The sequence below is a fragment of the Panthera pardus genome, unplaced genomic scaffold (assembly GCF_024362965.1).
Source record: "Panthera pardus isolate Hobbes unplaced genomic scaffold, ASM2436296v1 HiC_scaffold_13, whole genome shotgun sequence".
In the NCBI taxonomy this organism is placed as follows: domain Eukaryota; kingdom Metazoa; phylum Chordata; class Mammalia; order Carnivora; family Felidae; genus Panthera; species Panthera pardus.
Genome location: NW_026526688.1, coordinates 21,670,800 through 21,695,267, shown reverse-complemented (window position 1 = coordinate 21,695,267; position 24,468 = coordinate 21,670,800). Strand labels below are relative to the sequence as shown.

The following is a 24,468-nucleotide window of genomic DNA, read 5'->3' as shown; positions in this document are numbered from 1 at the left end:
ATAAAAATATAGCCCTTTTTTCATATAAGTTGTGAATAACCTTCCAATGTATTGTTGGGGATATACATATATATAATCTCAAAGGTTCTCATTTTTATGTATTCGAATGTGATTTTTTTAAATATCCCATTTCTTCCATTGCTTTTAAGCTTAGAAATTCTTCTTCCAATTTGGTAACTACTCTGTCATATATTTTTATAGTTTGTATTTTCTTTGCATTTAACTAAAAAATTCACTAGGATTAATTTTGTGAAATGGTAAAAAAAAAAAAAGTGAGGACCTAACCCTATATTTCCCTGCAAATATCTAGCCAATTTATCCAGCACTATTTACAGAATAATTCTTTTTGCCACATAATGTAAAGCAAATTATATTTTAAATATTTTTATATACCTGAATCAGTTTTAAGATACTATTCTCTTCCTTTGGATGGTCTATCCTTGTAACCACATTTTTTAAATTATTGTAGCTTTATGTTTTCATATTCCATAAGACTAGTCTACATCCCCCTACAACAACAACACTTAAATTCTTCTTTTCAGAAACTTTCTTAACTATTCTTTTTTTTAATGTTTATTTTTATTTTTGAGAGAGAAAGAGAGAGAGAGGGAGAGGGAGAGCGTGAGCAGGGGAGGGGCAGAGAGAGAGAGGGAGACACAAAATGTGAAGCAGGCTCTAGGCTCTGAGCTGTCAGCACAGAGTCTGATGCTGGGGGCTCGAACCCACGGAGGTGAGATCATGACCTGAGCTGAAGTTAGACACTTAACCGACTGAGCACTCAGGCGCCCCTCTTAACTATTCTTACATGTTTATACTTTCAGATGAACTTTATAGTCATCTTACCATATCTCCTCCCAAGTGATTACTGGAATCACTTTAAAATGATAAATTAATTTCAAAAGAATGGACACTGTATTAGTCAGATTCTCCACAGAAACAACCAATAGGATGTACATGTATACAGAGAGAGATTTACTAGAAGGAACTGGCCTACCAGATTACAGAGACTGACAAGTCCCAAGATCTGCAGGGTGAGTCAGCAAGCTGAGACCCAGGACAGCTGACGGTCTAGTCCCAATCTGAATCTTGAGTCCTGAGAACTAAGGATACTGATGGTTTATTTCCAGTCCTGAGGCTGACAGGCTCGAGATCCAATGTTTCAGTTCAAAGGCAGTAAGGCAGGAAGAATCCTCTCTTACTCTAGGAAGGCATTCCTTTGTTCTAGTCAAGCCTTCAATGGACTGGATGAGGCCCACCACATTAGAGAGGGCAATCTGCTTTACTTAGTCTACCAGCTTAAATGTTAATCTCATCCAAAACACCCTCACAGGAACACCCAGAGTGATGTTTAACAAAATATCTGGGTACTCCATGGCTCAGTCAAGTTGACGCGAAATAACCACCACACCACCTTTATAGTATTTTTATCCTATCCAGGAACAATTATCTCAGTAGTGTATCCTCAAAATGTATGGCTTTCATTATCTAAGTCATACTACATCTAAGAAGGTCTTTTCTAGATATTCCATACTTGTTGCTGTTAAAAATGGGAATTTTTCCCATTGGCTTTTCTGTCTGATTATTGTTGGTATATAGAACAACAATTGATTTCTTCAGCTACTTAACTAAACTCTTAGTAGTTCTGACATCTTTTTCTGTTGACTCTTTTGAGTTTTCTGGTGGTAAATCATATCATATGCAAATGATGGTAAATGTGTCTTTGCCCATTCCTGTATTATTGCTCTAATATCTATTTCCTGTATTACTGCACCGATTATAGCTTCCAGAATGATGTAAAATACTAATTGTGACAGCAGAAATCTTGAGTTCTTGTTTAATAAGGTTATCTCTAATGTTTTCAATGAAGCATAATATTTTCCTGTTGATTGGACACAAATACTTTATCTTGTTAACAAAGTATCCTTTATTTCCTGGATTTAAAAGAGCCTGGAAAAAGGAATGAGCATTGAATCATCTCAAATCCCTTGTCAGCTTCCAGCGATGATTACACAGTTTTTGAATTTGACCTCCATATGAGCTATATCTGCTTTATAGGCTTCTAAGTATTGAATTATCCTACATTACTGTAATAAAGTCTGATCATGGTAGAGCATTCTTTTTGGATCCTGGCCTTAGACAGGCTGACTTTCCTACATCAAGATCCTCATCTCCAAATTGGGGCTAAAAATTGTATCTGCCCCATGTTATAAGGATTAGATGAGATAATTTCGATAAAGTAAATTTATAGAACTAAAAATTAAGAACTATATAGTGCTTAATTAGCACAATGTCTCCTAGATATGTTCAGCTAGTAGTACCATTATTATTGCTATTAACCAAGAACACTGAATATGGTTTGAATGGGGAAAGTTGTATTTCCTGTCGATTTTTTTATATGCATCAGTGGGAGGTTTGTCAAATTTTCTTAAAGAACATAAAATAGGTATTTAAGATTTTTCAGGTACGAATCATGGGAAGGAACAACAGAAAGCTATTTTCTCTTTATTCTAAGACTATGTTGTTTGTTGACTCCTACGTCCTTGTGGGTCAACTAACTCCCTCATAACATTCCTGAGCAGGACTGATTTCATGGTCATGTGATCAGTGTCCCCGCACAAAGCCCAGGACATTTGAGGTCTAATGCTCTGTGGTCACCACCTTCGAATTCTTAATAATGTTATCTTTGAATTTTTGATTTATAGGTGAAATAATTGAGACAATGGAGATTGCCCAGGGGGCTTGGAGCCTCCGCTCACACAGTTCTCCTTCCCACCTCCTCCCCGCCTCCCCACGGTGGGTTCTTGGCTATCTTCCGCCTTGCCCAGCCGCACCCTCCCCACCGTTGCCCAAGTGTTTGCCTAACCTCCAGCCCCCTGGCAGGGACAAGGGTGAAGGTATGGGTAGAAATGGGGAGGGGCATCCGCATCCAGCGAAACTTTGGGGCATAGGATGGGGGGGGACATCCTGCCCTAACTGGCAGTGCCACGAGACATCAGGAGCCGGCAGGCAGCCAGAGGCCACAGCTCAGTGGAGACGAGCCTTTGACCCAATCCTCCTCTAAGTACTTACAGTTTTCTAACTCAGAGCCTGCAGTCCCCTGGGGGGTTGCCTATCCACGCGGGTTGAAGTATCAGGCCTGTGGAAAGCGGAGACGTCTGTCTGGACTTCGCCAGGGTGCTCTCCACCTAAGCGTGGAGACGCATCAGGCCAGCAGCTGGCACGAGAGGGGACCGGCAGCCGTCAGGCCTGGACAAATGCATGTGCATCCGGAGTCATGGGAGAAGGTCTCAGGGCACCCGTGAAGGCCCACGCTCACCTTGCAAGTGTCTCGATGCCTGAAGGAGTCTACCTCAGCCTGCTTTGTGCTGGATGAACTCTCTCTTCCTCCACAACCTTCCTGAGTAACTTGGATATGCCTCTTCTGGCCAAGTGGAAGGGGTCCCATGAAATAGGAATTATGTAATTTTGATGATTCCACATGGTCATTAAATGCTCTGATAGCTGCATTCACAACTGGCATTGCAGAATATGAAGAACGGTGAAAGCCACGTTAATAATTTAACATTATTAATTTTTATTTACTGGACGTGACAGAAATAGCACACAGAAAACATCACAAGTTGAGCGAGAGAGAGCATGGAAGAAAAAAAACTTAGGCTTTACCTTAGTTTTTTCCTGGCTTTTTTTTTTTTTTTTTTTTTTTGAACAAAAAGCTCTGCATTTTCATTTTGCAGAAGGGTCCAAAATTTATGCAGCCATTCTTGCCCTGGTTTGTGGAAATTTGGGCCAGTGTGCAAAGGCATCTGTGGGTTTGGTGGGATATAGGGTGGTAAGAAACAAAGAAAAAGGAATAGTTTATGCTGTTTGCAAGTGGATATTGATTGTCTCAAAATTCCAATGGGAAAAATGATTTTCCATTAGGAAAAAAGGGCAGGAGAAAAGCCATCAGGATGATAAGCGGCCTGCTCATGCCCTCACAGCGTTGGGCAACACGGGGTGTTACGCTCTGGGAGAAGTGACACCCAGCGAGCTGCGGCGAACCGTCTGAAGGGATTCCTCACATTTCAGCAACACAACTTAGGGACTCTCCTTAACAACCAAATTCCAAATGGCTGCACTCTCAAAAGGTACAAAGTCGGAGCGCCTGGGTGGCTCAGTCGGTCAAGTGACCTACTCTTGATTTCGGCTCAGGTCATGATCTCACAGTTCATGGGAGCCCGCTGGGGATTCTCTCTCCCTCTCTCTCTGCCTCTTCCACACACCCCCCTCAAAATAAATACATAAACTTTAAGAAAAAGGTACAAAGTGAAGCTTATAAATCCGGCAGAATGTAAATTTATAAAGAACAAATAAGAGCGAGATGTTATCAACTTTGTTTGTCTTTAATTTACCCAGTGCTGGAAAGAATACTGGCCACCTCACTATTCAATACTAAGGAGACACATCATGATGTTCAAACACAGAAGAATAAGGAACAATAATTTAAATCACTTGAGATGGTTTTCACATCCTAAACTTCAGTGATTACTACTGCCATGCAATGTCTTGCTAGAGAGGCATTTTCATTCAAGATGAATATGTATAGTTGACCAGGGCTTTTAAAAAGCAATTGTCTGAGGCTCTCTGTACTTGAGATTCTGCTACTGGTTTCTCATTAAGGTGATTCATGAAATTTTTCAATTAGATTCCTATGTATTTTTAAAAACCAATTTGATTTCTACCTTTCAGCTAAATGAATGAGTCAGTGCATCATGCAGACAGGTGCGGACTTGCATATTTATCAGGTTAAATGATCCTTGGATAGAACAGAGACAAGGGCAAGGACTTAAAAGAGAACCCAAGAAGATATAACGTTTTCAAAAGAGACTAATTGGGAAATATCCATAAACAGGTGAAAAACATTTAGCCCATCCATTCAAAATAGTGTGGTTAAGCATGGGTCTCGAGCCAGACTCCCAGGTTCAAATCCTGACTCTGTCACCACCTACCTTTGTAGTCAAGCAAGGTTCTTCCACTTTCCATGCCTTTTTCACATGTGGGATAAGACAATGACAGTGGCGGAGTCCCATGGCTGTTGTGAGAATTAGAGGGGAAATGGCCTGTACGGCTTTGAATTTAACAAACACTTAATAAATGTTGGTTATTATTACTCCTAAAAAACATCCCTAACTCGTTTACAGTTAGCTTATTTGTAGCATGTTCATAAACTTGACCTTGAAGATGAACACAGAGGTAAAAATCCATGGGCTATTGAAAAGTATAAAGCGGTGCTCATTGTCAAAGGGAATTAAAAATAGTGAAAAGAAAATATATTTTTAAAAATGAAAAAAAAGTGATATTGCCAAATGCCTTAAACCTACCATATAGGTTGAAGGCATCCTACTTTAATTGTTGTCGTCACCTTCATGTATTGAAGTTTCTTGGTTTTCAGACACCTACTTAACTTTACTGAATATTTTATGCTATGCATATGAAATATATAATCCATGTGCCTAGGACTATTTCTGTCTACTAGTTTTCTTTTTTCCTAAAAACAGAGAAAAGGATTGTCTATGGCAAAAAAAAAAAAAAAAAAAAAAAAAAAAGAATTCTGTCTTCCTGTCAGCTCCTTCTGCTCCCATCACCAGGATTCCGAATTATATATTCACATAATTTGCATTTTCCCACTCTTAGTTTAAAAAAAAATCAAGTCAAAAGCTAAAACCCGTTCCTTTTTATAGCAGCAAATTGCTTCTATTGCTCAAAACTAATTTAAAATAAAATCTAGTCACCCTGAAAAACATACGTGTGTGTGTGTGTGTATATATATTTTTTAATTTGGCTTCAGATCACTAGTCACTCATATTCCCACATAACACCTTTTTTAAATGTAATGTTTTCCTGGAAGAAGTGGGAATACAGCTTTATTCTTGTTGCAAAGCATTGCTCAATCCTGTGGTTAGCATCGTGCGTGTGATCTGGTAGATAACTAATATATCTTTGTTGAAAGAACAAGTGGCTAAATGTATGAATGAATGAATGAATGAATGAGCAAAGTAAAACATATCAAGCCTGAAAAGCAAATATAGTCTTTGCCTGACTTTTACTTTACTCCTAAACACATTTCCTAACCATGTCTCTGCCTTCTAACATTAAAACTAATAAATACAAGTACTCATGTACTTGAGGGTTCCCCAGTAAAATACATGTCCCGACACCTAAGGTGCTTCAGCCTCAACGAGATGACTTTGTTTTCTGTGACAGTAAGTTAAGATTATAACTAACATATATTCGTCAAATATATTATGCATATAAAATGCTTAAAGGTACAGTGCCCAGCATATATACGTCAGGCACTGTGCTAAGCACATTATGTACACAATCCCATTAACATCTTCCACATCCCTATAAGCTAGTAGATAATATTCTATTTTGAAGCTTATATCTGAGGCTTCAAGAAGTTAATAATTCCCCCAGCAGGTATACAACCAAGATCCAGACCCTTGTCTAGTTCCTACACTGATCTCTTTGCTGCCGTGACAAACTGCTTACCGTGATGAAAGAACACGAGGGAGTGGACAGAGGTGACCTCTAACTCCTGGAGCTGGTGCCAGTGACAGGCTGTGGTTTGGTGGGAAAGTTAGGACTCTGGGCTAGTATCAGAACAGACTGGAAAGAGGCTGGGGCAACAAGCCATGGGAAAAAGATAGAATATTAAGGCAAAAAACAGTGAGAATGGAAGACTGAAATATTGGCCTCTAGCTAGAGTCATTTAATTTATCCTTCAAACCGAGACCCTTGAAAGGGAAAGGGGATTCTAGTTATAATTGTATTAGGACAACACTACAAACTGGGACTGTCCTGGGTAAACTAGGAAATATGGACACATTTCCTGTGTCCTTCTCTTGCTATTTTTTCTTTTATTCCTTCTTTTAGCCCTCTCTTCTTTTATCTTCCTCTTTACTTTCCCTCTGTGTCTCACTGGCTTTTTCCCTGTACCTCAAGGGGCAATAATTTGCCATGATTATCTGAGATTGGGAAGTTCGCTAAGTGCCTCATATTTGAACTTATTTGACAAATGCTACAAAAGAATATTTCCCCTTGTGCTATACTAGTTATCTATTGCTGCCAGTCACAGTACCCAAAGTGCAGAATCCTAAGAAAACATTTAATATCTCACGCAGTTCCTGAGAGTGGGGAATTCGGGAGCAGCTTAGCTGGGTGATCCGGCCCCAGGGTCTCTCACGAGGTTGCAATCAAGCTGTGAGCTAGGACTAGTCATCTGAAGGCATGACTGCAACTGGAGGATTGACTTCCGGGAAAGCTCCCGCACATGGCTCTCTTGGAGGACTCTTGTTTCTTGCCACGTGGGCCACTCCATTCAGCTGCTCGTGCCATGGCAGCTAACTTCTCCCAGAATAACCGAGGAAGAGGCACAGGGGCTTGCACAACCTAGTTGTACAAGTTTCCCTCTCTCACTTCTACTTTATTCTAGTCATTAGAAAGGAGTCATTAAGTCCATGGACACTCGCATGAAGGGGGGGGGATTGGACTCTACCTCTTGAGGGGACATATTTAAAAATACCATAGTCCATCCTCTGTCCACAAATTACTTACATTCTTCCTACATGTAAAATATACGCACTCTTCATAAGGTCCACAAAATCTAATGCGTCAGCTCAAACTCCAGAATCTCATCATCTAAATTAGTTTCTGGTATGGATGAGGCTCCTTGGGTACAGTCCTTCAGTAGAGCTTCTCTCAACCTGAAGATGTGTGAAGAACAGAGACAAGTTACCTGTCCCTGCCACACACACACACACACACACACACACACACACACCCAGTATACAATGGTGGAACAGAGACAGGATAACCATTTAAACAAGACATTCTTGTTTAAAAGGCGGGAAGCTGGGAAGAATAAAGGAGTCAGTGGTTTGTAGCCTTGCTGAAAGGCTGGAAGGTCCTTCATTAAGGTTCAGTCTTCTTCCTGCCTACGAATAATTTCTCTACGGCCCTGGGCTGCTCTCTGGGCTCTTGGTTCTGTCATCTTAGTCATCCCTCAGAGTGTAATATACATGTGCAGCTGTGTGATTTCCTCCAAGGTGTCCAACTTAAAGCAATTTGGAAGTCCAAAGGACCCTTTTCACTACTACTATCTCTGTCTCCAGTAGTGTTTCTATGAGTAGATTTCCCTTTAAAACGTTGTGGCTCTCCTATGTATCTTATTGGCTTCTCTCTATTCAAATGCCATACTCATGAATGTCTTGGAGATAAGACCTTCTCTACCTTGGACATCTGCTGAGACACTGTGGGCATGGCTGAAGCCAGAGTAGCCGCTTCCAAGAAGGCTCGCTCTCATGGCTGTTCAATGGAGGCTTTGTCCCCTGCTACATGGGTCTCTCCATAGGGCTGATCTGAGAGAGAGGAGAACGTCATGGTGACTTTTTTACCTAGGTTTTGAAGTTTTCTACCATCAATTCTGCTTTATTCTATTCGTTATAAGTGAGTCCAGTCTATACTCAAGAGGAGAATTAGCTTCCACTTCCTGAAAGGAGGAATATCAAAGAATTTGTGGACATATTTAAAGTTACTACAGCTGCATAATTTTTCAAAGTTGACTTTTTCATTTCATTTCATCTCTGGGAATCTATCCAAAGAAAATAACAAAATATAAGGGAAATAGTATGTGAGCTGGGTAAGCTATTTATGTTATGTTATGCCAGTGAGAACTTAGAAAACATACCTAAATATTCAGCAACAGAGGAATGCTTTGATGAATTATAGTATTTCTACAGAATTGAATACTGCGGAACTGTTTAAAATCATTCTGAGGCCCATGGAGTAATATGAAAAATACTTGTGATAAATTTATGAAAGAACACAAAATTGTATGTTGGAAAAATATGCACCAAAGAGAGACCGGATGAGAACATGCTAAAATAACAATAATGGCTGTGGTAGTTGGTGATATCATGGGAGATTTCTGTCTTTCTCTGTCTCCAAATTTTCTGTTACGTATTTTTCGGTAATGTATAAGTCTATGATTTTTTATTTTGCAAGAGGCAATTAAACATAATACTGACTTTCTAAGTGAGAATTCAGTGGGCATTTGTGTCCTTTTTTTATGCAGCAAAAAATAGACCACTCAGATTCATAGACAGTCTTGCAAAGGGTCATATCAGTGGTGGAAGAGGTAGGGAAGAGAACATACTCAAGAGTGGTAACTGAGAAGAATCTACTAAAAGGAAACAACAGAGTACAGTCGAGCACCCCAGGGAGTTAGGTACTAGCCCTGCCCCAGGTCTGATGAAACAAAGAGTGGGGGTAGCTTTAGTCACAGAAGCTGTGATCTTCATACATCTAGGAAGTGAAGCAAACACTAACCCCCACCCCCTTTATTCTCTAGCCCTCTCCATCACCTGCCTGCCTCCGACTGATTGAGCCAACAAGAATCCAGAGTTTGAAGGAGTCCCTTGATTATAAATCTTAAAAGGTGAGCCACCCATAACACAAAGAAGGGTAGAGAATGGAACTGAAAGGGCAAATGGAAATACCCGGCATGGGAGATTATTTAAAGTAGCTGGACGATGCCCTGCTTTGGTGAGAAGATCCCAAAGATCTTGAGTAAAATTTATGCTTTTATACTAAAAATGGACTTCGAAGTTTGAGGAATATACATTATGACATCCAATTGTTCAAATGAACATGTCCAGATACCACACGGGTTATGAATAGTTTCACTTCTGGACACAAACAGACGGCCCACATCGTAGGTCATGGCATCCAAATCAATTCTTGAATCTGGAAGTACATGTCTTGAACAGGTTTTATGTGCGTTTACACAGTATACAAACCAGCGGGATATTTTTGATGATGTACACACCAGTGAACCTCCTAATAAAGTTATCCCCATTCAAAAGGCAGCTGCAAACGTGGACATTTTCTTTAGCTGTATTATAAACTTCATTAAGGCAGGTTCTTTGTTGTGTTTGGTGTGGTTTTTTGGCTCACCATGTATCATCACCTATCACAATACCTCAAACTCAGGAACCCATCAAACTTTAATGAGTGGATGAATGACTGGATTTATTAAAGGGCTTTCACGTGTTGCTTTTCCATCTTTTTTGTTGAGAAAACAAGAAATATCCTTAAGAAAGGTCGAAGAATTTCAGTAACTTGCTTAAGATCAAACAGCTAGTAAGTGGTAAAACTGGAATTTGCACCCAGATTTTTTGGTGCAACCGCCTGAAGCTAACGGAACTCTTTAACCCAGGTACTTCCGTTATATTTCTAATATCTGGCCTGAGATATGACCACACTCATGCAATGCAAACATGATAAAACTTCATCTTTTCTTCGATGTCTCTGGAAATAAACTTAACGTTCTTCCAAATGAGGATGTTTCATTATATAGTTTAACATAAATGTACTCTTTTTCTATGCAAATGGACATTATGGTAAAATAATCCTACATTCCACTATCTGTTTAAGATAGAAACTTCTGGGGGTGCCTGGGTGGCTCAGTCGGTTAAGCATCAGACGGCGGCTCACGTCATGATCTTACGGGCCGTGAGTTCGAGCCCCACGTCAGGCTCTGTGCTGACAGCTCAGAGCCTGGAGCCTGCTTCAGACGCTGTGTCTCCCTCTCTCTCTGCCCCTCCTCTGCTCACACTCTGTCTCTGTCTCTCCCTCTCTGAAAAAATAAATAATAAACATAAAAAATAAAGATAGAAGCTTCTGTACTATTCTTTAGTCTAATGGTGGTTGTCTTGAAGGTGGTAGTGTCTCCAGGGAGAGGATGGTTTCGTCAGAATGTCTAGGAGCGTTGGTCCTGGCATTTAGGGAGCAATGGGACCAGGGATGTTGAATGAGCCGCAGTGCTCAGGACAGCCCCGCGCAATGAATAAACTGTCTTGCCCAAAATGCCAACAGCATCTCAGCCCCTAAGTGATTCTTCCACTTTTGCTAGGTTAGATCTTCTACCTGACTATATTTCCTATCCCAGGCATATTTAATATTCTTTAAATGGAATCTAGCAATGGCATTTTACTGGTTCCCCTGTGACCTTTAACTTCCGGGGCTTCACTTCTTAAATTAAACTAGCGACGTGTGGAGTTTTAAAGACACCAAGGCGGTTCCTTTATACTCTATACTCGCAGCGGACAGCAAACAACAGCAGGCTGGGAGTCAGGCGGCCTGGGTCCTTGACTCAGGTTCTCGGATAGCACAGCATGACCTTGGGCAAGTTGTCTGATCTCTTTACTGCTTCTGCTTTTTCATCGAAAACACAGAGGACAAGGAAGTGACTTTTCAGAGCTGCACCCCTAACACTGAGTGAGCAGCAAACCTAAACGACACCAAACCGGACCAGAGTGTGAAGCGTTATACATGAAGGTGTAACTCAGATAAAATCTCCAAAGAAAACCTCACAGATGCCCTAAGTTACCTACGTGGAATGGGTATGTGTAGGCATCTCCAAAGGAGAAAGAAGTAACCATTTCCACCTTTCTAACTCTGTGATCTTTTATGCACGTTACTTAGAAACAACATCTTCTCAGAAGTCACGGTGAATGGCAGTGGAGGCAGCCAGAGCCATTTTCTTCCTCGGTGACTGCAGTCGAGTGGAGACTGGAGGTCATGAAGAGGGATTCTGAAAATCAAGATCTCGGAAGTTCAAAAATGGATTTGGGCCCTGCTATGGTGTATGATGAGCCTAGTGGGGGTTATGAACCTGTCCATCCCTTGGGCCTTCTCCCAGATTCCCTTTCTGCAGACTCCAAAATCTAGGAAATCTGCTCTTTCCTATTCAGATCCCTCTGGCTTTTCCTAGACTCTTTCCCCTCCTCTCCATCCCTTTTGCCATGGTCCCAGGTCAGGATTTTATTTTCTTGCAAGGGGTCGAGAACAAGGGTTTCTAATCTTTTCTTTTCTGTCTTTCCACTTTATCCACTATAGTGCTTTCAGAATTATGTCTCTAATGTAAATTAAGCATCTTGTTCTCCTATCAAAGAGCTAGTAAGTGGCAGAACTGGAATTCATACCCAGAGTTTGTTCTCTTGTTTTAAATTATTCGAAAGCTCTCTAGTGGCTATTAGGAAAAATTCAAATTCTGAATAGCATACAAGACCTTTTTTTTTTTTTAATTTGACAGAGAAAGTTGTGTGTGTGTGTGTGTGTGTGTGTGTGTGTGTGTGTAAGCAGGAGAGAGGGGCAGAGGGAGAGAGAAAGAGAACATCTTAAGCAGGCTCCTCACTCAGAATGGAGCCCAACACGGGGCTCAATCCCATGACCCTGGGATCCTGACCTGAGCCGAAATCAAGAGTTGGACACTCAACTGACTGAGCCATCCAAACATCCCAATATCTTTTTCTTTTCTTTTTTTTTAATGTTTTATTTATTTTTTGAGAGAGAGAGAGAGAGAGAGAGAGAGCACACAAGCTGGGGAGGGGAAGAAACAGAGGGGGACAGAGAATCTGAAGCTGACAGGGTGACAGCAGTGAGCCTGGTGCAGGACTCAAACTCACACACCGTGGGATCATGATTGAACCCAAGTCGGACGCTCAAGCAATTTAGCCACCTCCCCCCCCCCCACCCTGGGTGCCCTCTTTTTCTTTTGTCTTAATGAGCTGACACCTACCTTATCTTTGACTGTTCCTCTACTCTAAGCTCCCTTCTGTTGGTCAGTGCCTGTCTGGTCTTAGATTATTCCTCATCCTTCTTCTGTTTTGCTTTATGCTCAGGGCACTGTTCTGCAAACCAAGGTTCTCCAGGCTCCCTTGCCATCTGGCTTGTAACTAAATTTCGTGTTTCTCTCTCCCCCTCATTCTCTCTCTCTCTTCTCCCTCCCTCCACTGTGCCCCCAGCAGTGGCTACATCACCTCAGTGGCCCCCGGTATTTACCAGGCAACCCATCATCGTGGGCCGTAGCACCACCACCTTCCCCTTGTTCTGGGGAGCAAGTGACCTCCTGCGGTTGCCAATCTTGTGTTTGTCTCACTTCACCATGGTTGCTCTTTCAATCTTCTAACATTTTTTAAATTTAATTTCCCATATTAAGTTCCTCCCACTGAACTACCTGGTGTGGGTTTTGCTTTTCTGGCTGGATCATGACTAATCTATTCCCTTCCTTTCTAGTTCCCAAAATAGGCCTCTCAAGAGAAGAAGGCATTCCCTGTGCGAGAAAACCATCCCTTCATTTCTCCGTGATGCAAACTCTTCCTTATCCTTTCCACTTTAGCACAAATTCCGTTTTTGTTACTCTTCTAGGCACATTCCAGGCACGATGTGCTTGGCACAGTACTAAATGTACAGTTAGATCATTATTGAAAGTACTTTTACATTGGTCTCACATTGGTCCATAAGCTCCAAGGGGCACCTGCGTGGCTCAGTTGGTTGAGCGTCCGACTTTGGCTCAGGTCATAATCTTGCGGTCCTTGAGTTCGAGCCCCGCATCAGGCTCTGCGCTGACAGCTCAGAGCCTGGAACGTGCTTCGGATTCTGTGTCTCCCTCTTTCTCTGCCCCTCCCCCACTCATGCTCTGTCTCTGTCTCTCAAAAATAAACATTAACCCATAAGCTCCTTGAAGCTAGAGACCATGTTATTTAGTTTAAATATCCCCAGTACCTGAGCATACAGTAGGCAATCAATAAACATTTGTTAAATAATACACTACATGAATTTTGAAAAGTTCACGGCTGATGTTTAAGCAGCTTCAACAGTTTCATGATATTTAAATTTTGTAAACATATCGGAAACTCCAGCTATTTTCTAAGGGTTGTAGTTATAACTGACCTTTTTATAAAGAAAATTAATTAGTACTTTCAGCCAAACCAGATATTTTATTCCAGTGTTGGAGGAAGTGCTTGCTATATTTAACAAAATAATGGAAAATTGATGTTTATAACATTAGTTTAAGTCACTGGAATCTGTATTCAAATATGTGTAGTTTATTGTATCTGAGATGCTTCTAATTAAAGAATAATTATAAATTCCTATAGGTCACTATCTTTACCACTGGAAAAGTTTCATTATCACATCATATATAAATAAAGTCCAATTTAACTTATCTATCTATTAAAAATATTTCTATCCATTAAAAATATTCAAGGGAATGCTTAAAAGAATGAACATTTGTTATTCAAGCTTATTATTTGGCTCAAAGCATAAAATCCAAGATCTCTGATCATTTGGACTTTGAACCCTCAACCACCATTTTGAGTGTTTGAGAAACAAAAACTTACATCACTTCATATTCCAGATATAAAAGTCATTGATATTCCACCATGAAGCTAGCATTTCATAGCATGATCCATTATCAAAGAGACTGACATGTGAGCAAACAGAGAAAAGTGTCATCAACCAGTGAAATAATCCAAAGAAATTCAGAATATGGAGTGTCTAAGTATCCTTGAAAATAATTGTAGACTCAAAGATCCTAAGGCATAAAGCATAATTTACACTGGATAAATTCTAACTGTTGGAAGAACCCCTGATGATCAAAATTTTTCTACTACAAATCTGAGCCAACATGCCTTTTTTTGTTAAATGTCATCATTAAATATTTATTAGTCATTTTCCCTGTTCTTTTCATAGCCCAAAAAAAACCTGGCTAATTTTTTTCCTTTCCACAATTATAAACCACACTCCGAGCTTGATCTTCAAGTTACATTTAAAGTCTTTGCACAACACCTAAAAATGCTTCTCAATAGTAAACATTAAATATTTTTTAAATTAATATTTATTTATTTACTTATTTATTTATGGAGAAGAGGGTGTCTTGAACCAGAGCTAATGTGGGTTTGTACAGACCACTGGGCAAGACACATTAAATCTCTACCCTACAGCTTGACAAAGACAGAGCTGAATATAGGCAATTCTTTGAGCAACCCAATGATTATCTGCTCAACCAACAAAAGACAAAGGGTCCTGATGCCCAGTGGATGAAGACAGACAGGTTGGAGTTTTCCTTAGTGTGGAAGCTATATCTTCAAGCACCCTTGGCTGAAAAGCTAAATCCAAGATTCAGTTTTTTGTATAGGAATTTGAGTACAGTATTCTGATAAGTTTCTCCCTGCGTATCTTTTGAAAGCAATCATTTGTATACAAGCTTCAGATTGAAGAATATCTAGTGTTACCTCTTTCCCCTCTGTTATGATCCTTCTGGCTCCTTATCTTTAAACTTACATCTTCAAAGAAAGAAAGCTCCTAGGGGTGCCTGGATGGCTCAGTTGGTTAATTAAGCATCCGACTTCAGCTCAGGTCATGATCTCCCAGCTCCTGGGTTCCAGCCCCACCTCGGGCTCTGTGTTGACAGCTCGGAGCCTGGAGCCTGCTTTGGATTCTGTGTCTCCCTCTCTCTCTGCGCTTCCCCCACTTGTGCATGGTCTCTCTCTCTCTCTCTCTCTCTCAAAATAAACACTAAAAGAATTTTTTTTTAAAAAGAAAGAAAGCTCCTAATATTGTGAGCCTAAAAATGTTTTCAACTTTTTGCTACCCTTCATTTTTTTGTTTCTTTAATTAGAGAGGGAACTTTTTTGTTTGCTGCATTTATAAATCTAAAGCCCGACTCATGAATATTCAGACAAGATAAAATGTCTAGTCAGTTCTATCCAGTGGAACTTCCTTTGATGAAGGAAATGTTCTAGACCTTCACTGTCCAGTACAGTTGCTGCTAGATAGAAATGAGTGCGGGCACTTGAAACGTGGCTACTATGACTGAGAAAATAGAATTTTTAATTTTTATTTTATTTAAATTAATTTAAGTTCGAAGAGCTACATATGGCTAGCAGCTACTTATTGGACAGTGCAGGTCTAGCCACGATGACTTGAAAGGCACCAAGGAGGTTCCTCTGTCCCCACTTCCTGTATCCCTAATTTCTCATAGTGCCTCAGCGTCCGTGAGCTGAAACTGATCCTTTAAGAAACAGGATACAGAATAAAATTAAAACTATGATCCCGTCAACACTCCTGGTTGCAAACACAAGTCAGTGCCAGTTGACCCACACACACGAAAATGTTTTTGCGCGTCTACGGACCCCCCCCACCCCCCGCAGAATCAACAGGAAGCCTGAAGAATGAAGCTTGAGTTAGCAGAGAAGAATCTGATGCGTGGCCAAGATCCTGCCATCAAGAACAGTCTGCGGAGGATGCCATTACTTGCCCTGATGGCGCTGGACACTTGCCAGCACAATGCGGGATTCTGTTGCCCTTGGTCTGCTAGCCACTGACCTTTCAACTCCACAATGGCCACATCAAGTAATGTCTAATTGAAGCTTTGTCTTTGTGTCACTCCTTAAAGATGCTGCCAGCCCATGAGGTGTAAAAGTCTGCCTACCTTTTGGATTCACAGACACTGCCTTCTTCCCATTTGGGGGCAAGGGAGGGAGGTTAGTGTAGGCCCCAGCATTCACTTAAGTGAAAACTTTTGATCTGTTTCTAAAACAAAATTAACCCTAGCACAAACTGTAAAGAAGTGTAAGTAAGCATGATCAAAATGACTTCGCTATACAGAAAAATGTTCTCTTACTTCTTTTCAATTTTCCAAATATTGTTTTTTTAGTAATTAATCATTAGCCACCAAAGTATCACATACATTGTGGAATTAAAATATAATTATAATTAGTTACAATTGTGCATTGAAGTTAAATTCGTAATTGATAATTGCCTTGGTGAAGCTAAGGGTCGCTGCTATTGAAATCTGAAAAATTCCGAGCCGCACGGCTTGGTGTGCGCCTGCCATCTAGTGGTGAGACAGGTGAATACCGCCTTGGTGTGCGCCTGCCATCTAGTGGTGAGACAGGTGAATACCACCATAGAGATCCTAGAGCGCTTGAAAGGCCAAGTTTGCCAGTTGTTCCCGCTTCACAGTTTCCCCAATGTGTCGACCCAATCAACCACCTATTTCTTAAGCCTTTGCAGTTATCTTTCATCATATTCCATTCCATTTCGTGCTAACTGCAAACTGTCGATCTCTGGGAGCCAAAGTGTCTCTTGGCACTACTTTGTAACCGCATTCCCTGAGCCAGGTTCCCTTTCTAAAATTGGCTTTTATTTTACCTGTGTCCGGAAACAACATGTGGTTTGGGCAGGCTACCATTCTCCCACGGGGAGTATCTTGGCCACTATTATAAAAGTGCTAGTGAACACTAGCGTCACTGATGTCACGGACTGATAACTTACAAAAGGATTTAAGTTTAGTTTAAGAAAGTAATGAAAGAGGATCATCAATATTTTTGCTGACCGCTCTAAGAAGGATGGGAAAAAAAATCCTAAGTAAAGGAATGCATCCAGATCTCAACTTCCTTCCTTTCTGTCCTTGTAAATTTCGGAGGCAGTATTTTTCACGTACCATATCCTAATAGCAATATCAATACAATCCATTTCTCACATACCTGAGAGTAATAAAATCGACTTTACACTTCAAAGATGCAATGTTTCCCTCCAAGAACACTTCTGGAAGCAAAGAGAAACTATCAAGCCAGTGACCTAATAACGTTTCTGGTGCGTGGTTTTGCTCAAAAGATGACTTAAGGGTGGTAGAGGATAGACAGCATGAATGGTGGCCCGAGACTCAGGATGGGTCCATGGCTCCCCAGGCTTGGTTGCCACGTTATTCTTGATTCACACTCTGAAAGGAAGCAAGTGAACATTTTAATCTGGCTCTGGAAGAAGGAGGAAGATTTGGAGTCTTAACAATGATAGTAAAATAGATTTGAGACTGGGGACTACAGAATGGGGGGGAGTGGTTCAAAGTACTTGACTGGAGACAGAAGAGGAAAATCAAGTTTCCTCTGTGGGAACAGGGTCTGATAATAGAGATTTTGAAATTTTGGAGGTGAATGACTTTGATAAACTACTGAGTGGGTGGAGCATCTAGGCAGAGGCCTGGTAAGAATGGAATTAGCGTTCTTAGGGTCTGGCTGGGCCTGGTAAGGAAGCCTTTCTCTTCTTCTTGTGTGCCCCCTTTGGCTTCCTGCTTGCCTGGCCTTTCCCTTTCCGTTAGTGTTGCCCTCTCCTTCTTTAGCTGTAGCTGACTCTCTTTTGTATAAATGGCCACAGCAGTTTTATCAAAATTATCACATGAAATTCACAATTTGATGTAATGATTGAATATCTAAAATTTGTGAGTTGAACCTTCTGTACTTCTAGTGAAAGAGTCTCTAGTGAAGTTTCTTAATTGTCTATGACCTTCAAATTGTCTTCCTGTTGATGCACAGCCTTAAATAAGGCAAAAAAAAAAAAAATCAAAGCCTCTCTATTCTGAAATTAAAGCTTCACCTCCACTCTTACTAGATCCTAACATCTAGAGATTGGGTACTCAACCCAAAAGCTTACGTTTGTGAATGCATGCTTATGCCTGCCTAATTAGAACCTAGGCAGAGATAAGTCTTGTTATCGTGTGACTTTGGAGATGATTATTCCTGGGCTACATTCTTTTTTTTTTTCTTTTTTAAGGTAAGAGTGATATCCTTGAAGAACACAGTAATAGTAGTATTCTTAAGATGGCTAAAAGTAGGTTGGGATTATTCTGCAAATATTTATTACAAATGAGAACACTTAACATTTTAGATACGTAGTAACAATGTAGGCTCCTTCAAAGATGTTACACCTACACATTCTTCCAAAGGGATAAAAGATATGTCAACTGTGTGATCCTATTCCATTTTGGACCTCCAGACCCTGGTAAAACGATTAGGAGAGGAACAGCATCTACTACCTAATCAGGTTCAGTTTGTATTTTATTCTACTGCTCCCATATGGGAAATGTGACTTTGCATTTCATTCCTTAGGAATCATCGGTGACCTTCTTCCATCACAGATTTGCTAGTCTTGGTGGGGTGGAGTCCACGAAGGAGTCTTTGACATTAATAATGAGGCAAACGGCATTAAAATTGGCCCTCAACACGCTGCTACTAATGCGACACACGCAGGCAATCAGGGAGGACGGCAGGCGGGGGCGGCGGCTGTTGAGTCCGTTTTTACCGTCTCGCTGTCCAAATGCGGCTACTCACTTCACTGGTAGGGACTTTTATTTTTTGTCTTTAGATTCTTCTGGTGGGAGCATAGGGTTGCTATTCATGGGAAAAGTTAAAGATTCCAGGGAAGTTATGTTTTCATACTAATCTACCCTACAGGGTACCGAATAAAGGGTATTAGGTGCTGCACCAAAATAAAATGATTCACTGGGACAGAAATGTTCTCATTTCAATTATTTAAAATCCCACAGAAACTTGACTGGCGTTTTCTCTGCACTTTTGAATAGAAGTGTGAAGAGATGTGTGTGTGTGTGTGTGTGTGTGTGTGTGTGTGTGTGTGTGTGTGATATAGTAGCTATTTCAGGAGAGAGTAGCTTGCTTTTTTAATCAACAGAAAAATAATCGCAAAGGCAGAACTGCTGAAATTTCTTTGACTGAATTTATGCCATTCAGAACCTTTTTTTTTTTTTTCATTCCATATGGTTGCTGTGTGGCCTAAATACATACATTCTTTAATGTTAAGTAAAATTGTGCACACTAGACATGGTCATTATGTATATAATTCAGATGCAGTACATTTATTGAGGTGTCTCCCTTTGGAACCGGTGCGTTCAGAATCAGAGCAAGGCTAAAAAGCAAACAATCTCAAAAGCATTCGTGTTTTAGGGCTTTGGTCTCACTGCCTTTAGAATTCCCTCCACGATTTTCAGCAACCACTCCAGACCCAGCTACATGCTAAATTTAGAATTGCCGCCACAAAAGAACGCATGGTAGTGAAGAATGGGCTGGGGGGGAAAGAGTCCACGGAAGGACCCCGGGACTCCGGTGTCAGGCGGCGGTGGGCATGGTGATGCATAATCACTAAGTAACGTGACAAAAGAGTTCAGATTCCCAGAGCAAGTCATCTGTGATTCTAACTCCGGTGATCTCTGGATGCACAACCACAGGGCTTCTTCCTCATTCCACGGTCCCCTTGCACGCCAGCAGACAGCCCCGCAACCCTTCCGAGGGGTGCACGCGGCCCCCCTTCGTCCCCCCAAAACCGTGTAGCAAAGTAGGCTTCGTCGCCCCCCAAAACGACAATTCAGCAGGTCTGGACAATCGGCCCCGCCCTTGCTGCCCTCTGCCTGTTTACCCGGACCCACAAGTTGAAGCGAGAATTTTCCACGCCCGGGAGGGTCCCTTGCCTCAGCGCCTGAAGGCTTTCTAGTGGCGCGTCTATCCGGGTGGGCCACTGGCTCCCTACCTGCCTCGGCAGGTGAGGGGTCCCGTGCGCCCAAGGCCAGCTTCCCGGGTCGGTTCTGTCACCCTCCCCTCCCCCGCGCGCGTGTCTGCGCGAAGTGTGGCGGCTGCAGCTCCCGGACGGGGCCCCGAGTTGCGGGCGCCAGCGGGGGCTGGGGGGGCTCCCTCGCCCCTCGCCCGACGCCCGCAGCCAGTGCCGCCGACCCGAGCCGTGGCGCCCGCCTCCTCCTCTCTACCCCGAAGCCAGGCTCCAAGGGGGAGGCGGGAGGGCCGAGATGGGCTCCTTCACTCCCACCGCGGGCTCCCCTGGTGGTGGGGGGGGGGGCAGCGGCGAGGGGGCGCGGGGCCGCGAGGGGCCCCGGGGCGCAGGGGTGGCCGCCCGAGGGCGCAGCGGGCGCTGCGGGAGGAGGCAGCCGGGGAACGGAGGGGCGGGGACGGGCGGGGGCGGGGCGGAGACTCCCGCCTCCTCCTTCCGATCCTCCCCCTCCTCGCCCTCCCCCCCGCCCCTCCTCCTCCTCCTCCACCTCCTCCTCCTCCTCCTCCTCCTCCTCGCCCTCCTCTCGCTGCCTCCGCCTCCACCCGGGCTGAGGAGCCGGGAGTCCGCGGCGCTGGCTCGGGGCTGCGGGATGGGGACTTAGCGCCACGGCGGCGGCAGTGGCCGCAGCGCAACCGGCCGCCGCCCCCGGGCCCGTCCCGCCGGGAGCGCGGGGCGCGGCCAGCCCGCCCCGGAGCCAGGCCCGCGGGCGGCGGCGGCGGCGGAGCTGGGCAGGTGGATGCGGCTGGAAGATGGCGCCCTCGGGCCCGGGCAGCGTCAGGCGGCGGTGCCGGCGGGTGCTCTACTGGATCCCGGTGGTGTTCATCAGCCTGCTGCTCGGCTGGTCCTACTACGCCTACGCCATCCAGCTGTGCATAGGTGAGTGCGCGCCGCGCCCGCACGGACCCCCGCCGCCCCCGGCCCACCCCGCCGGTCCCCGGAGGGAGGGCGCCGACCTGTGGGCGGCCTCCCCGCGCGCCCTCCGTCCGCAACGCGGCCACCTCGACCGTCCCGGGACGCCGGGACCCCGACGCACCCAGCGGCGCTGACACTCTCCGCACCCCGAGACCCCCGTGCGCCCCCGCGTCCCCCACCCCGGCGCTGCCACGGCGGCCGAAGCCGGCGTCCGGGCAGCCTCGCTCCGCTCCCCTCGCCTCCCCCTTACAACTCCGGTTACGGTGTCACCTCTACTCCGCCGAGTACGCAGCCGAGCCGCCCCTCCGCCTTCCGCTAGCCGCGGCCACCCCAGCCACACCCCCCTACCTCGGCGGGACCGCACCGGGGAGAACCGCGGTGCCCGCTGCCAGCAGCCTCCGCCGAGAGGTGAGGCCCGCGGAGGCTGCGCTGGAGGCTGGAGGGCTCCAGGCTGGGCCCAGGATTCGGGCTGCGCCAGACCCGCGCGGGGGATGGTGGCCTCGGCCTCGGGTGTCAGAGCTGTCCTTTCCTGGTTGTCCTTAATCCACTTAAAAAAAAAAAAAAATTTGTGACAGCTCTCAGGGGCTTTTGGGTGTTTGTTTTTGTCTTTTGTTTTTGCTTTTATCATTTGGGGATTGCCAGTTGTACACTTTCTAGTCCTCAGGAGGCTGAAGGCGGGCGAGCCATCAGAAAGTGTTCTCCAAGACGTGTGCAATACGCAAGACCGTAGTTTAGACGTTACAGTCAGAGCCGTGAGCAGGCTTCTGCCTTCAGAGGTTTGTGAAAGCTGGTCTGTGCTGTCAGAAGAGGTATTAAAAGAGGATGACCTTTCTGCCGGGGACTTGTGAATGCTTTTTTGTGTTTGTCGTTTCACCAGAGAAAGTGCCTACGTTTTTGCCATACAGAGCTCTAGCTTCTGGTGGGACAAGGAGAAAGGTTAAAGAGTGGCCTGTTTAATTCGACCTTATCAACTTAAAGCATTTCAGAACTTTCAAGACTCATAGAATCTTGTCTGAAGCCATCTTACCTCAAAATGTTGCTCCTTGTAAGAAATAGGTGTCACGATAGTATGCCAAAATAACGACTGACACAACTTTTAAGAGAATTGAGACTAACTGCCCATTTCGTATAGTTTTTAAATGTGATACTATTATGTATTGAGTGTGAAAATGATTTCAGTACAAAAGCAGTGAATCTTTTTTTTAAAACGGTTGAGTAGTAAAAAAAGTTTGTTTTTTTAAAGGAGGGTCCGGGGTGGCTCAGTTGGTTTAGTGTCTAACTTTGACTCAGATCATGATCTCCCAGTTAGTGGGTTGGAGCCCCACATTGGGCTCTGTGCTGACAGCTCGGAGCCTGGAGACTGCTTCGAATTCTGGGTCTCCCTCTCTCTCTGCCCCTCTCCTGCTCATGCTCTGTCTCCCTCTCCTTCAAAAATAAATAAACATGTAAGAAACAACAGCAACAAAAAACAGGCGCTTATTTCCTTCCATCATCACATTAAGCTAAGAAGCTTAGCCTGATCCATTGTGTCGTATCCATCAGCAGGAAGCCTGTGAAGGCAGGCAGACCTTTTCTCTCCTTGCAGCTACCTCCATCCTGGCTCAAGTGCTATGTGGGACGTCTTACCGTATTGGATAGATAGGTAATAGGGGAAGAATAGATGAAAAAATCATAGTTACATTGGGATCAGATTTTTATATATACTTTCTGATAGTTTAAGATAAATCTAAAATGTCCATGAAATCTATATCACCATTGTAGTAAGTGAAAGTTTGACTAAGAGGGGGAATCCCTCTTTTTAAACTGCCTACATGACATGGCCTGTTATTATTTCCCAGGTGATCCAAAGTGAAGTTTCCTATCATCTCTTGTCACTGCCTGTCTGCCCGAGTACGATGCCTGTCATGTTGAAAGCAATCAATAAATGGTCTTGAATAAACAAATAAATGATGCCGAGGCCATATCTCTGAGGTTGTCAGAAAGTAGTTTTTATATTTTTGTTACTATAGAAACAAAAACAGTAATCATAGGAAAGTCTACATTGTGGAGTCTAGAAGACAGAACAAATTGAAGGTGAATTTCCTTCTAGAAACTATGGCAGTTTAGGAGTGGTAAGCTCTAATAGCTTGGATAGACAGCCTTGGTTGAGTGGGAAGTTGAAATTAACTGTACAGTTCCTTTAGAGGCACTGGGAGGGGTGGCGACTGGTGAGACAGACACACAAAACCAGCCTCCTCTCCTTTCCATAAACAAAGCAAGTGGGAATTCCAGCCTTCCTCACCCACCCCCCCCCCCCCCCGCATTAATCATATCTCAGACTGCCTGCCCTTTGTGGGTTCTTCTCCTGTGGGAAGTTGATATTTACAATCAGATTTTCCAAATTTCACCTAGAAAACATTGGCCAGGGTTGGGACCAGAGGGTGGTGGTAACTGGAAACCGGAGTAGGCAACAGAATAGAATAATATAAACCGGGTGATTTACCCTAGTCCCCCTTTTACATCTGCTGTCAGCTGAGGATGACCCTGAATATAAATTACTCTGTGCCCTTTGCTGAATGAACTGCAATTTAGGAGTAGTGCTTATCTTGGTATCCTTGGAAACCGGAGATAATGATTCTCATTACAGTTAGTTTCTATATTTAACAATGTGAATGTGTGTGGCTCTCTAGGCACTTGTTCAGTTAGCGTGATGTTTGTATTTTATAAAATTAAAGTCCTATCTCTTCTTGGAATATGCACATATAAAATACGTAGGATGTATTTATATTGTATGAGTCAAGGGTTCTCAGTAAGTTTCCTTCCTATTCTGCCAAAGAAAACATCAAAGAGGTCTGCTAATACTTGTGAACAGTCGGAACGTGTTGATATAGTTTGTTGATTAACTAGGATCTTTTATTCACAGTATTGCTTCCTCTTTCCTTCCCTCTGTTTCCTACTGTTCTCTCCACCTCGGCTTCTTTTGTGTCTATTCTGTATTTTGATCCCTTTGGTTTTAGTTAGCTCAGCTTCCATAAAGTAAGACAGGTACCAAGGGTACAATTTAGGATGCAGAATTGGAATAAGGGTGGTCCGCAGCCTCAGCCCTGCGTGGTTCCATGGACGTACCGGACATGCTTTGTATGTTTTACAAAACCATTATGGCAGTTATTGTGTTAACTTCGCTTGTTGAGGAGGGTAACAGAAATTTTCCCTTTTAAGTGCAAACATGCAAAATTGGTTTTAACTATCTTTATACCTTTCTGTTACAATTGCAAACTTACAGAAAAGCTTCAGGAAGAATACGAGAAACTTCCACATACCCTCTTTTAGCCATCCTGG

General features: G+C 43.3%; 1 protein-coding gene and 1 long non-coding RNA gene across 2 annotated transcripts in view; one reads left to right on the top strand and one right to left on the bottom strand.

Annotated features, from left to right (window-relative positions):
- Positions 1–3,690: 3,690 nt before the first annotated feature.
- LOC128776496 (uncharacterized) lies at positions 3,691–17,454 on the bottom strand. Its single transcript, XR_008421560.1, has 5 exons — positions 17,376–17,454; positions 8,272–8,399; positions 7,597–7,745; positions 4,989–5,071; positions 3,691–3,803 (listed from the first exon to the last, which is right to left on the bottom strand). It is a non-coding gene; the product is annotated as an uncharacterized LOC128776496 (long non-coding RNA).
- A 3,304-nt stretch (positions 17,455–20,758) lies between these two features.
- The window catches only part of ZDHHC2 (zinc finger DHHC-type palmitoyltransferase 2), a 68,690-nt gene continuing 64,980 nt past the window's right edge, over positions 20,759–24,468 (top strand). Inside the window, exon 1 of the mRNA XM_019466741.2 lies at positions 20,759–21,114. Coding sequence (XP_019322286.1) covers positions 20,988–21,114 — 127 coding nt within the window. The 5' untranslated portion in view covers positions 20,759–20,987. The remainder of the gene's footprint in view (positions 21,115–24,468) is intronic.